The sequence below is a fragment of the Cyprinodon tularosa genome, unplaced genomic scaffold (assembly GCF_016077235.1).
Source record: "Cyprinodon tularosa strain WSP-4 unplaced genomic scaffold, ASM1607723v1 ctg316, whole genome shotgun sequence".
In the NCBI taxonomy this organism is placed as follows: Eukaryota; Metazoa; Chordata; class Actinopteri; order Cyprinodontiformes; family Cyprinodontidae; genus Cyprinodon; species Cyprinodon tularosa.
This window is the reverse complement of record NW_024039026.1, coordinates 50,740-65,897: the sequence shown is the minus strand read 5'-3', so window position 1 is coordinate 65,897 and position 15,158 is coordinate 50,740. Positions and strand designations below refer to the sequence as shown.

Below are 15,158 nucleotides of genomic sequence, written 5' to 3'. Positions count from 1 at the left end.
AAGACATCTTCTGCCTCCATTTATCTGTTCACTACAGTCTGTTGAATTCATGTTAATGTGAATTTAAAGAAATTTCAATGAATGGAAAAAATTGGAGTCTAAACTAAAGTCTAAACCAAAACTTTTGCGACCCCCCATGCAGGACCTCCATGGACCCCCTAGGGTTCTCGAACCCCTTGTTGAAGACCTCCGTTCTAAAGCAAAATTTGTTCAACCTTTTTTAAGGGGGATTAGTCTAAATATGTACGGATCATACTGTGGGAGCCTGTTTGCAAGCACAGTTAAAAAATGGCTTTACTTGTGGCTATTTTAATCATGATTTAATAGTAATTTAATAATAGAGTTATTAATGTTTAGTTTAGATGTTTAGATTTTGTAATTGATCAAACCCGTCCTGGAAGAGCTGCGGTTAGATGGTATAAAGATGAAGATAATTCAGGGAACTATATCCTTGTCCACTTTTTTTTCCTTGACTGCATTCTGCGGTCAGAGAAACACAGCAGGTGTTCTTTTTTTTTGCTATTTAATATGTTCTGTCCCTCTTTAAAAGTCTCCTTGGCCCATTTGTCATCTCTTCCTTTTGACAGGAGCTCTGTGCATGCTTTTGTAAACTGTGTAAAGTGAGAAAGGGGCTTTTGCACAAGCCAATGACTCCTACCTTTGAAGTCTTGCTCCCCTAAAGACAAATGTAACTGACCCGTTTTATTCTGTTTGTCTCCTCCTCTCATGTCTTTGTTCTCCTCATCAGAATCGACCACTACCAGCAGAGAATACAGGCTCTTTTCTTTAAGAAGAAGTTTGCAGAGCGTTTAGCTGAAACCAAGCCTAAGGTTGAAGGTAAGGACAAACACGATAGTTCACTGGTTCTTGAACATAACTCTAAGGTAGTGTCTCTGTGGTTATCATGTAGAATGGAGCATATTTCTAAAATAAGCTGATTGTTGTTTCTCATATTTATTCTAAGCTGAAATGGTTGAAAGATTTTAACATATCAAATTAAAATTCTTTTAAATATTCAGCTGCTGAGCTGCTGATATCTTTACAATCAAACCCGATTAAAGCCAGATCTTTCCCATCGTTTCTCAAAGCGGTGCAGTTGTTGGAAAACTCCTGCAGCATCTGGACCATCAAACTACAGCTGCACAAAAACTGCTTGAGATTGTTCTTTCTAGATGTGCATGAAATCGCAGAATGTCAGGATCCACTTGGATACAAATCTAAACAGCACAGCATTTCAAAGCGATTAGCAGTGATTTATGTTTTCAGGTTTGGTTCATCTCAAGCCTTTGCTGAGAAAGAGCAAACACATAGATGTTAAAATAAATTAAGTCTGGTATCATTTAAGGAGGCAGTTTACATGAAAAGCTGGAAGGAATCAACACTTGGAGGGCTGCATTATCACCGTACTTTTGGTACAATGGGCAGAACCGAGCACCAATAATCAACTCGGATCCCAGTCAACAAGTCTGGTGCTGCCACAGATTTATCTACTGGTGGGGAGGGCAGGTTAAGAGTGTTTTGCAGAGTTAGTTTTATTTTTTTGGTTTACAAAAATAGCTTTTGGCCTGTTTTTAAAAGAAGAAGTTCTCCTTTGACTATAGCACCCATCTTTGTTGTGACCACTATAAAACATGTAGCAAGCAGGTCATCTTATGGCTTTCTCTCAATAATTTAACAATCTGTCAGATTTCTGCACTTCATCACATTTTATTCCACCTGAGCCGTGGATCTCTGCAGTCATGGTTACTTTGGTCTCTGATTCTCTGATTAATTCTCCCTCTACAGCCTGTCAGTTCAGGCGAACAGCCATGTCTTAGTAGGTTTATCATTATGCCATACTCTCCCTATTTTTGATTAATGTGTGATTCTGTTTCTGTGAGATTTTTAAAGCTTGGGATATTTTTGTATCATCTAACTCAAAAATCTTCACAGCCTTATCCTTGACCTGTCTGCTTTATAAAGTTGTTAATCTGTTATTGTCCTCTAAGAAACCCTAAAAAAAAAAAACTGGGTTTATTTAGAAATGGAATTACACGCAGTGGCTAGATACAAATGCATGCCAAAAAAAACCTTAGCATCTGTTCTGATGGGAAAAAAGGGTTCTATGATGTCCATTGCATTAGGAAAGAAAGAAAGGAATAGGGCCTGGATAGCCACTTGCTATTCTCTGCAACTGTCTGTACAATTCCAACTAAGCTGGATCTATGGAGACACTTAACCAGAATTTCTGAACACCTCTGACTTCCAGTCCAATGCAGACTGCGGTCATCTGCAGGAATACTCTCCAGTCATTGGGTGCATCAAAGATTAACAAGAAGCGGAGTAAAGGGAGCTGGTGAAGTTGCTTTGTGAAATGGTGCAAAAATATTCATACGATCCTAAATGTCAACAAAACAGGGAGATGATTGTATAATTCAGAAGAAACAGGAACAAGTTGAATGAAACCTATTAACATCATGGGAGAACAAATAGAGGTGGTGGAGGACTATAAATACCTTGGTGTTCATCTAGACAATAAATTTAACTAGAGACATAAGTATGAAGCTGTCTACAAGAAAGGACAGAGCAGATTGTCCTTCCTAAGGAAGCTTAGGTCCTTCAGTGTTTGCAGCGAGATGCTAAACATCTTCCATACGAATGTTTTGGAGACTTATACTGTAGATCTTCTGGGGTAACAGCATCAGAGCAAATTACTTAAAAACCTCGACACGCTAATAAAAAAGTCCTCCTCTACAACCTCTGGAGATTATTTCACAAAGAAGAATTCTCCATAAAGTGAAGAAGATTATGGACAACAGTGAGCATCATCTTCAGAAGATTGTTAAAAAACAACAGTGTCTTCAGTAAGAGGCTCTTCTTGATCTGTTTCAAGACAGTCTGGTAAACCAGACAGATTTTTTCACATGTAGGTGTGTCTAAAAAACAAACAACAAACATTGTGTGGAGACATAAACAATCAATAAACATTTCAATAAACTGTGTGCCTATGGTAGAAGCTCGGAAGTACAGAATGCATTTTAGGTTTAACAGAGATTCTTTTTAGGGCAGCTTTATGTTAACTGCCTTGCCGATTAATAATACATAGTTTTGCATTAAAAAAAATTTCAATCCATCCATTTTCTTCCACTTATCCGGGACCCAGAGGTAGCAGTCTTAGCAAAGATGCCCAGAATTCCCGATCAACACACACCTCCTTTAGCTGCTCTGGGGGGACCCCAGCTCAGAGACATAGTCCCTCCAGCGTGTCCTGGGCCTTTCACGAGGACTCCTCCCAATGGGACATTCCTGGAACACCTCCTGAGAGAGGCGACCAGGTGCATCCGAAACAGATACCCGAGCCACCTCAGCTGGCTCCTTTCGATGTGGAGGAGCAATGACTCTACTCTAAGCTCCTCCTGGGTAACTGAGCTCCTCGCCCGATCTCGAAGGGTGCGCTCAGCTACCATCTGAAGGAAGCTCATTTCGGTCGCTTGTATTCGTGATCTTGTCCTTTCTGTCATTACCCAGATCTCATGACCATAGGTGAGCGTAGAGGGAGCGTAGATCGATCGTTAAACCGAGTTTTAACCCAGACTCAGCTCCCTCTTCCCTACAACAATCCGATACAGTGACCACATCACTGCTGATGCATAACGAATCCGTCTATCAATCTTACGCTTCATCCGTCCCTCACTCGTGAACAAGACCCCGAGATACTTGAACTCCTCCACTTGAGACAAGGACTCTCCACCAACCTGAAGAGGGGAGTCCACCTTTCTCCGGTGGAGAACTATGGCCTCGGATTTGGAGGTGATGATCCTCATCTACTATAAATTTTACGGTTGTAAATTCATGGAATTTAAACAAGTAAGGGGATGTGAACACTCTCCTAAGGTGGTGGTTAGAATGAGACCTCAGTGTGGGTTTACAGTGGAAAATAATGCAGCTGTCATTTCATTTGTGGCCCAACTTTCCAACAGAATATATTTTCATAACTTTCTGCTACTTGTGAGCAGAAAAGAAAAATTCAAAATTATATCATGAGTCTGAACGTATATTATGGGGCAATGAGCTTTTCATTCAAGTAGTCCAGTTAGTATATGCATGTGTGAGTGCATACTGGTTAGCTATATTTTGCTTTTATGCATTGTTCCCCTCCCCTTGCCAGCATCCTTGTTACCACGGAGGCTGTTTTGGAAAGCTGGCTCATGTTCGGAGAGGACAGCATCATCTTGTGAACCCTGAATCTCACTTCAAAGATGTCGGGGGGAGCTTTCCAGTATGGAGCTGTAGCTTTCAGAGCTAGGGTTGCTTTGATGAGAACATCACAGTATTATTGTCAGCAGTTTTATTTGCACTGACAGTTCATTCCTGTTTGTGCTGCAGCATTTCTTGTCAGAAACTCGATTCCTTCTGGTCTGAGGTCAGGGTAATATATTCTGACATACATCTCGCTCTGTGCTGGCGCGGAAAAAGAAACCTCTACAATTGCTGTTTTTGGATCCAAAATACTCCCCCTGACCGCACCGGCCATCGATGTCCACAGTAAAAAAGAATCTGGTTTTATTATTCATGTAACTTTGTCACATACTGCAGATTAGACTGTAAGTCTGCAGACCACCCAGCCTGCTCAATGGGAGCATCAGAAGAAGAAAGCTCCATCAGCTGGAGCCAGACGAACAGTTCCCATGCTCAATCACAGCACAAAGAAAGTGTAACCATAACAATATGATGTTTGCTAATGATTTTCTCAGTCACACTCATAGTTCCCTCTGTGGAAATGGGGAACCACCTGCACTTCGCCAGACAGTCTGTCCTCAGGGGAAATAAAACGGACACTGTTGGCTCGTGTTCGGTATATTCCTTTCCTCCCCTGCTGTTTTTACTGACGGATGGAAAGATGGGATGCATTTAGCACCAAGCCGCCCAGTTTTTGCGGAGAACACCGATCACTCATCGTCGATGACGTTAAAATAAAGGAAATTCTGGGGGAACACAGGGTGGAATTTGGAGTTCCTGTGTCTCTGTGGTGTTTGAGTAAATTAACAGAGGGGAAGGAATAATTGAAGCCCAGTTTGTTATGTAATATCCAAAGTTGAACAAGTTTAAACTATGATCTCAGCAGCTGGTTTTCCTCTTTCTGTTTTCCTGTAGCCATCCTCAATGCCTCTGTAGAAGTGGTCCGGAGCAAGCGTCTGACTCAGGTCCTGGAGGTGGTGCTGGCCTTTGGAAACTTCATGAATAAAGGCCAGCGGGGGAACGCCTTTGGATTCAAGGTCTCCAGTCTGAACAAGATCGTTGACACCAAGTCGAGCATAGACAGGTAGGCCATGGAGGAGGAGGATTTCCTCAATCGCTAATAAAAAAATTAACATTTCAGTTGACCTAAACTTGAGTTTCAATATAATTTCAAGAATAAGGACAAGGCAGGAAATATTATTCTAGTATTTTTCCATCCTGATTAATGAAGAATGCTTTGCAATAAACAATATCAGGAACACCATCAAAACATAAAATACAGGCTAATAGTACAAAATAAATCTAAAGAACAATTGTGAAGTTTAAGCCTCCCATAAAAGTATACCATTAAAATCCTTATTTAAATAACTAAAAAACAACATTTTAAACCTTTATTGGAAAATTTAAACAGTTTAGAAACTATACTGTGTCTCTGCTCTCCTAGCACCTCCACACACTTTGCTCACACATTTATCCACCGTTCATTCTTTTCCCCAAAAGACAACATCAGAGGTTTGAAAGAAACTGACAGAAAAACATAAAACTGCTCCAGCACAGTGAAGACATGTGGGAGTTCTCCTCTCTTTACAATGAGATGTTGTCGGTACAGTTGATGTTGCCACAGAAACAGGAGCTATTGGCCTGGATATAAGCGACTCGGATGCATCTTTATAGAAACGGGGAGATGAAGTGAAGCTCAGCGTTCCACTGCCTCTCTGACCTAATTCTTCTGTGCACTCTGGTACTAAAAGAGGTTTGGATCCTGCATATGAAACTTTATACAATACAACCCTGGGCACAGTATATTCATGAGTATACCTGAGAGCATTGATGTATTCAGATCCATGCCATTTTTGTAATTATCATGTCACTTCCTGAGGGCCTAGCTGCTATTTAGAGATGTGTTGCTATGGTAACCTGACAACAATTTATACACAGACAGAAAAAAAACAAGTAGTCTTGATAATTTGAAGCAAATGTTGCATTAAATGTAAGAGGTTTTTAGAGCATGTCACCGCTGTATTTTATTTTTTGGAAATTGAAGCTGGTCTGGCACAATCAATGTTCTTCTCAGATCAACATTCTTCACAGATCGATGCATTCTTTTCTGGCAGAGCCTACGCATCATAGTTAAAATGCAGCATGCAGTTATATTAATTTGACTCTATCAATTATTTTAAATTACACTATGCTGGTTAATATTTAAAATGCCTTTTCACATTCTATACTAATCCTTAAAACATACTACATGTTTGCACCAATTAAAATTAGTAGTAGGCCTAAAGCTTTTCTTTTAGCTACTCAGTTACTGTGTTCTGCATTGAGCCACCTGCACGCTAAAATCCTCAGAAACTTTAGAAATACATCCTGTGTAGATTAATAATAAGAATCCAACCAAATGAGGAACAACGAAAGCTCTATTTACTAGATTAACATGATTTATGTTCAAAATAAAAGTAAAATATATACAGACCATGTTTCTCAGACCAACAGTTTTTAAATCAGAGATGCATAGTTTGCTCCATACGATAGATTATTTACTATGGCTACTAAAACCTCTATACGGATGCTAAATCTGGAGTCTGATCCAGATCTGGATTAAATGCTAAACAAAGCCAGACTCAGTCCTCACATTGTTTAAGGACACAGTGTGCTGATGCACAACCAAGATATGTGCGGTCGAGGTCTGATTGCAGTGCAGCGCACTCCTTTAACCCTAGACTACTCGGGCCAGGTTTTTTTTTTTCAATTCACAAGAACCGGAGTTCGGACTTGTGTCCTCGACAAGTATGTTGATTAGATAACACAGGAAAGTGTGGACTTGTGACGTCACCACATGCTCGGCTCGTCTGGAGCTGCATTTCACCTACTGTTATTAATAGTCTCTACTTCTTACTTTGTTCATTTAGTGGTGGAATAATAATGAACACAGTCAGATAAACACAAATCAAATGAAAATTTCACCAAATAAAATAAAAAAAACTCTGCATCAGAGCCAGCGTTTCTTCACACATGGCTATGCCGAGAGAGGGCTGCTGTAGACAGGCTAAAATTAGCCTCAGAGGTCCGCTGGTTGCGACGGTCCTCCCAACATCCAACTTTTTTTTAAATTAAGTACTAAATCACTAAATGTGCCATATAGTCTTGCTTAAAAGTATCATGTTCTCACCTTCTCTTTCTGCACTTCCCTCTCTGTCCCTCTTTGCTTTCCCCACTGATTTTAACTGGGGATTTTTCATCTAGGGAACTTATTGTCATATTTATAAGATAAAATTGTGTCTTTAATTTAAGTCGTTTTGGATAAAAGCATCTGCTAAATGCATAAACAAAAACACAGATGTGAAAAACATTTGCATCAAACGCAAAAAGGCGCAAACTTTTCCATATATGAATAATGTACCCATAAAGAAGTTAACGTCAGCGATGTTCAGTAGCGATTGCTGTCAGAACTTCTACGGTAAACCAGTAAACCATCAACATTAGACATTAATGCACATAATAGAAAACAGTCGTCATTAAACATGGTGAGTGGTGAGTCAGGACATAGACACTATGAACCTGCACATGTTTATAAAATATTAATCACATTTTCTACTATTTATTTAAAAGATACTTAAAGCAAAGTTTTAAGAGTTTTTAAAAGTATAAGGAATAACTGTACATTAGCCATTGAATATATTTGATGCAGGATTGTTGGTGTGATAAATTTTTCATAACTCAAAAATACTTTTTTTTCCATTAATCTTGCTTAAAGTTTCCTGGCTACCTGCTTTCAGTGCAGTGTTTTTAATTGTCTTTGAAGTACAGAGTTAAAAGACAGTAAGAAAGTATTGGTATCTTTATAGACAGGAGAAAGTATAATATGTAAAATTCTATGTAATAAAACACTGGTTTGATGTGACAGGAATATCACCATGTTGCACTACTTGATCATGATTTTCGAGAAGAACTACCCCGACACGCTGTACATCCAGGAAGACCTCAGGAGCGTGCCTGAGGCGGCCAAAGTCAAGTAAGCATACAGAAACCTTGAGATTCAGATTGAACTCACTGTAGTTAATAATACCAACAGAGCCAGCTGTGCTCTGAAGGATGATTTGATTTATAGAGTGAATGATTAATAACAGCAAACATTTGTTAATCTTTCTCACTCCTCAGTTTGTCAGAGTTGGAAAAAGAAGTGCACAACATCAAAAGCGGGCTGAAGGCTCTAGAGGCGGTGAGTTGTGTTGCATTATATTTCTTCTCCTTCCCGCTGGTTCTTCTGCCTGTAATTATGTTTTCGAGCCGAAACAGAGATGAACAGCTTGCTGAGGTGTTTAAATGCTGGTAATGTTCGGAGCTCGACAGCAGGGCTGTGCCACACAGACAGAAGGCTAAAAAAAAAAAAAGTATTTCAGCCTTTGGTGAACTTACAGTGAGCAGCTTTCAAACTGAATTTTTCACAGCTTGTGTCCGTGTCGCTTCCCACCAGGAGCTGCACTACCAGCAGAGCAGGACGAGGGAACGTGGCGACAAGTTTGTGGCTGTGATCGGTGACTTCATCACTGTGGCTGGGTTTAGTTTCTCTGAACTGGAGGATCAGCTTAGTGAAGCCAAGGAAAAGGTAACCCTTCAACTTTCTATGTTCAAACTTGCATGAAGAGATGTCATCAGTTCTCTTTTTATGTAAGTTTATTGGAAACCTTAGTTTACCTACCTACTTGCCTTGCAGTAAGTAGGTCCCGGGTTCGATTCCCGGCCCGGCGTCTTTCTGCATGGAGTTTACTATCCTCTCCCTGAGCATGGGTGGGTTTTCTCCAGGTACTCCGGCTTACTCCCATCGTCCAAAAACATGACTGTTAGGTTAATTGGCTTCTCTAAATTCTCCTAAAGCTGGGCAAACACTGTGCGATTTTTTTTTTTTCAATCATTGCACGCAACTATAGCTCACACTTTATGACTAAACCAAAGGGTTTCGTCATACAGTGTGAGTTCACAGATCATGATGCACGTTCTAAAACTGTGCGGCTCGACGCTCTCCGCAGTGAGATGGTACTACTTGGAGTCGTCTATCCGGAGGCCATATGAGTAGAAGAAGAATATGAAGCTCACTAGAGTGAAACGCACTGCCTTGGCAATTTGTGCAATTTTGTGCTAAAAGCCCCGAAAAGAAAAGGCGAAGACGTATTTGAACAAAGACATGGCTGAGGAGAAGTAGCTACTACGGTCTGTAAATTTTACAGAAAGAACTCAGTTTCACTCGCACCCCTGCCATGCTTCTGTGTTTTCATCTCAGAGGAAGAAGAAGAATCCTTGTTTTCGAATGCCCACTGAGCAATTTATCCACGACCTCATGTTTCCTGATCGAAAGGTGGTCATGAGAGGCTAATCGCCCCCTCGTTATCCCCTGTACACTACACGGTACACGACGCAAGATCAGGCTGAAAGACGGGCCGACCGAAGAATTCTCACACAACTGGAAAATCTTCCTGAAAAGGGCAAAAATTGCACAGTGTATGCCCAGCATTAGGTGTGAATGTGTGCGTGAATGCTTGTTTGTCCTGTCTGTCTCTGTGTTGTCCTGCGATGGACTGGCGACCCGTCCAGGGCGTACCCCACTTCCCGCCCGTAGACAGCTGGAGATAGACCCATCTAGGTGATAAAGCGTGGTGGAAAACGGATGATTATACATCACCAAGCGTATTGAGTTTAAGAAACAAGTGTATGGTTAAACGTCCAGGTGGATGGCTTTTATACATCCAAAGCTAGTCATCCTCTTCCACCCACCCCTGTGTCTGACAACTGGAGGAATAAAGCGAAAACGTGTAATCTGAGAACCGTAAAGCCTCTGGACATCCCTCTGAATCCGGTGGTACGATTTTAGTCCGGCTTGGAAAACCCAAATTGAAAGATTAGCCAGGAATCCCCCTCTTATGTCCTCTCTGTGTGTCTTTGAGTTAGTCTTTTAAATCCGCTCCCCTTGCATTTACAAGTGGAACAACTGGCCTTTTGAACTCCGCTGGTGTATGGTAGAAAGTGTGTCAGCTGAAGACGTCAGTGGGACTGAGGGAATGTTGGAGTAAGACTGTGTTGAAAAGATTTATGGGAACATAGTTAATTTGCAAGATGATGCTGTGCCAGTTCACATTTAGCCCAATGCTTCTAAATCTTACACCCTTTTTCTTTAGCACAGACTTTGCATTGTAGTAGTTCATCTATCCTCTCTATTTAATGACAGCGTTGAAGACCTGAACAGCTGTTTTTCTCAGAACAGTCAACAGGTTGCAAGACAGATGGAGAAAAAGAAAGTAGACCAGGCCTAGGGGTTTCATGTAGAGCCTCCCTTCTGGTTAATTATTTGCTCAATGAGGAGTGAAAATTGGAGGGAAAATAGTTTGGACGTCATGGGAGACTAACTGGGAAGAATAGGGCACCAGTCAGTGTGGTAAAACAAAAGAACCTGTGTTCGCCGGCCCAGTCTCCAAACACACAGCTGTGTATGTCTGTGTGGTTGGTAAGTGGGTGTTTGTCAGGATCCTCTGACGGCCGGCTGGATTTCCACTGGAATACTCTACAAATATGGATGTCAGGATGTGTGTTTGGTTTTTAGGAAGGCGGAGGATAGCCAAACAGATCAGCCTGCTGAGGCTAATAAATCTCCATGGCAACAGATGCATGAGTCTGCAAAAGAAACAAGCAGAGCCATGGAGTTAGGAGAGTGCAGCACCAGAAGACCAAGCAAGTTGGGTTCCTAAGGCGTCTAATAGTTTGGCCTAAATATTACAGGGAGATGTGCCAAAAAATTGATAATTTTGGTAATTAATTCACAAAATTTACAACTATTAGAGGAAAGCTTACAGATTGAGAGGCTGTACTTGTTAGCCATGTGAAATATGTTTTATGTAACCTATAGCCTAATTCTATTACACTCAGTTGACTTATATGTAATGGTTATTGATGTTAATCTTTTGTTTACATGATCAAAGGCGAGTACAGCAACCAAAGTATCAGCTTCTAATAAAATAATAGGAGTCAAGTCTAAGTGGATGCAGTCTTTCAAATACTTACCTCTTTACATTTGTATTTATTGTATACATTGTACCGTGTAAAGCTGTGCAAGTAAAAAAAATCAACTGTCTGTTTTGTCCATCTCAAATATATTCTTTATTATTATTACTTTATAATAATCAGAGAGTCAGATTTAAGATCTGTTGTCCAATTTCCTCTAGTTTATCATAGTTTATTAATCAACTCGGTCAACTTCACTTAAAATATTTAAGCTTAGTCGCAATTGCTCTTCGAAATGATGCCCATTTTTTCCAGGGGTCATGGAATTACTAAGAGGTTTTAAAAGTTAATATAAGATTTTATTAAATTAAAATCAAAAGTCCATTATCAACAATTCAAACCGAAAACAATACCTAAGAGCCAAAATTATACACCTATAGATGTCCAGATTTGGGCACCAATTCCCAAACTTCTTTTGGCAAAATTCTAAAGATCAAGAGTCCTTGCAGTTATTATATATGATAATATTATTTGTTAATGATATCTTAACAATTAAGCAACAAGAAGCTTAACAATTAATTAATTTCTCAAGAGAGCACGCTGTTTATCTGCTTTTCTAAGTCACTCAAACATAAAGTTTGTGGCAGCTATTAATCATTTTAATTCACCTGTATGCCAGCTGTTTGGTTTAAAAAAAACTACATGAACAATATTTATCTATATAGTTTTTTTGGGGGGTAAGGGAGGTTATAACATGTACAAATATTCTGAAAATGTTTGCATGCTAAAAACAAATATTTATTTAGATGAATAATGATACTAATCTATTAAAGCAAGAGAATGAAAGAGAAGCAAATCTGCCCAAAATTTATATAAGACACCTAAATTTAAGCTTTTAAAAATATACGTAGATATTTTGCTTTGCACTCAGAATAAATCAAGCCAAACTTTAATTTGTTTGTTTTATGAAAGTTTAGATCAACCTTTATAGATCTAATTAACTTTTAATAGACAACTTTTTTTTAAGTATAATGCAAGCATTTTACAAATGTTAGAACAATATTTTTTTTCTCCATCTGGGTTTTCCTATAATACTTTAACACATCCTCAAATGTGAGTTTGTCTCCAATGCTGCAAGAGTGCAGGACGACAACGTTTTGCTGTGTTTTTGTTTTGTCGTCACTGAGAAAATCATATTCCTTTATTGGATGTTTCTGTTTATCCAGTTAGCTCACACCCCGAGGGGGACCAGAGGAAACACTTTTGACCAGATACATAATTACATACATAGAGGAGGGATGATGGTGGGGTTGTCATGGACACCCGGCCCATAATGACAGGATGGTTTAGCCTTTTTAGAAAGAGCAACTGCGTTTTGTAACATAGTGTTGAGACCACATACAGAAAATGAGACTGTTACAAACGAGAGATTTTGTGATTTTTCTGGCAAAATTACTTCCAGAACTTCTTAAATGCTCATTTAGTGTAGTTAAGATATCAAGAAAGCATTTACTTTATATGTATTTAAAAATGTATCTCTCTCTGTGGCTTATAAAGCTATAAATCAGAAAAATAGTGGACCAAAGTTCTTTCTAATTATGGATGTATGTGTAGTGCAGAACAGAGCCGACTGTGTAGGAATGCTTGGCTACAGGCAGCGCCCTGGCACCAAGCACTGAACAGCTTGGAACGTGACTGTGTGGACATACGGTGGTCAAATGATGCAGCCCTGCTACACTGTGTGTGTTCCTTTAGCTCTTAAGATTTTTTTTTTTTATTTGCACATACTGGCAAAATTTATTTGAGTGGGCATGCATATGCATGACCATTTGGTTTGTTTCTAGAAGAACTGGGTCATTTTATAAGATACAGCCCATGCATCTATTCTAATGTCACTCTCTATATTTTTTTTTCTTTGTAGTTTGCCAAATCTCTAAAGCACTTTGGGGAAGAAGAAGGAAGGATGCAGCCCGATGATTTCTTTGGGATCTTTGATACCTTCTTGCAGTCATTTAGTGAAGCTCGGCAGGACCTGGAAAACATGCAGCGGCGCAAGGATGAAGAAGAGAGGAGGGCACGGATGGAGGCCATGGTGAGATACTCCTAAGAAACTACGGCTGACTATATTTATTCTAGCTTTTTCTCAGCAATAACCGTTTCTATCTTTCTCCAGCTGAAGGAGCAGAGGGAGCGTGAACGGCGGGCAAAGAAGGGCGGGGCCACGGAGGAGGTTGGCGGAGAGTTTGACGACCTTGTCTCTGCATTACGCTCCGGCGAAGTCTTTGACAAGGACCTTAACAAGTTCAAGCGAAACCGAAAGCGCTCCGTCAACCAGCTAGTGGAAGGTGGTGGCCGGGAGAGAGCCGTCACCAAGGTGAACTACTAAGGCTGGAAAATGGAAGTAGATTTAAAAGGCAAAACTCTTTCAAAAAATCTCAAATACGCCATGGCGGAGATCAAGTTTAGCCCAGATCTTCTAACTGTCATGGCTTCCATTGGAACAGATGTTAGTAACAGCTGGACTGGACTTGTAGAGACATGGTGTGTCAAAAAAAAAAACACTCTCTTCAGATTGATCTTCTAAAGATGTTCCAACCAGTCTGTCCCTGCAGTTTGGATGGACGGATGGATGGACAGACCACTGTGACACATTGTCCCACTTCATTTGACTTTCTATTTAACACTGTGCTTCAGGTTCCTCTTGTTGATCACTCCTGCTCTTCCTCTCAAACCCTCTCTGTTCATCTAAAAAGCTCTATGGTGCTGAAGTGTGGTTACCGGGATCAGAACTCTCTACAGTCACCTCGTACTTAGACGCCAAAAGGAAAGTTTTGAAACTGGTGAAGTTTGGCAGATTGAATCAAAATACAAAAGAGAGATAAAGGAGATTTAAGCCATTACGCCCTCAGTCTTGGTGCTTCTTCAATCAGGAAAACAAGATTTTATAGCCACAGAATGGACCTGTCTTCGCAAACTTCAGATGATAAGTCAACGGGTATGAAGTCAAGAAATCTCCTGCTTCATAACAATGGATTCCTACAGGAGGCCTTGGACAGCGTCCCCAAGAAGATCCCACCCACAAATTAACCAGGGAACAAACAACTGCTCAAATAGAAACCCTTACAATGATTTTGCCACAAGATCTAAGCCTCAACTACACTTTCAAACAGTTTCAAAACCTTTCTGGCATGAAGCAGTGCCAAAGTAGAGACATAAAACCAATGTAAATGTGTTGACAGTAAATATTCAGCAGTTAGGCATTGATATATATTTATATGTAGATGCAACAAGCTAATTGCAAAGATGTAGAAGTGTTTTTTTACGTTTCGGCATATTGGGATTTTGTACACACAATGCATTGCTGTTGGAGTGAATTTCTTTAACATTTAGTGCTAAACGATTGTGAGGTAGATGTCCTTTTTCGCTCCATTGTTTCTTGTTTGCACTGAGCTTCTTTTTGACAAACACTCAAATATAAACACCAGCCAATGGCTGTTGAAGGAAGGCCGTGAAGCATTAAACACTTAATTGTCACTCTTAATCATTTTACAGTATTGTCACTTTTTGTAGCCTGAAGGCTCCAATCTGACGCTATTAGCAGTTTTATCCCTGAATCGCACACATTTTTGATAGCTTATGATGCCCGTGTCAAACTTTACATTGCAAAGAGGCTTTTCTTGTTGTATTAGGGTATAGAGGACTTAAAAAGGGCCTGTATGAATTACTGGACACCAACCAGACCCAAACATTCTTTAGTTGCTTATTTTGTGCAGCTGGTTGCCAAGTAAAAGGAAGTATCCTTTTTTTAAGATAGTCCAGTTTAGGTGTACATTTTCTTCATGTGCATAAGCTTTTCCAATCTTTCAGCAGCAGGAATCATGTAAGTTGCAACAATTAGTTCTGGGTCTAACTGTTTTTTACATTTTCTAGAGAAAAGGTAACCTGTCAGA

General features: G+C 39.9%; 1 protein-coding gene across 7 annotated transcripts in view; it reads left to right on the top strand.

Moving 5' to 3' along the window:
* daam2 (dishevelled associated activator of morphogenesis 2) overlaps positions 1-15,158 on the top strand; it is a 135,814-nt gene extending 120,656 nt beyond the window's left edge. For 6 of the 7 annotated variants that reach the window (XM_038292713.1, XM_038292715.1, XM_038292714.1 and 3 more), the window contains 7 exons: positions 749-837; positions 5,134-5,302; positions 8,123-8,230; positions 8,377-8,437; positions 8,693-8,824; positions 13,130-13,300; positions 13,382-13,594. In XM_038292713.1, the coding sequence (XP_038148641.1) occupies positions 749-837; positions 5,134-5,302; positions 8,123-8,230; positions 8,377-8,437; positions 8,693-8,824; positions 13,130-13,300; positions 13,382-13,594 (943 nt within the window). Of the gene's footprint in view, positions 1-748; positions 838-5,133; positions 5,303-8,122; positions 8,231-8,376; positions 8,438-8,692; positions 8,825-13,129; positions 13,301-13,381 lie in introns of all 7 variants that reach the window. The other variant, XM_038292716.1, reaches the window with a different exon arrangement.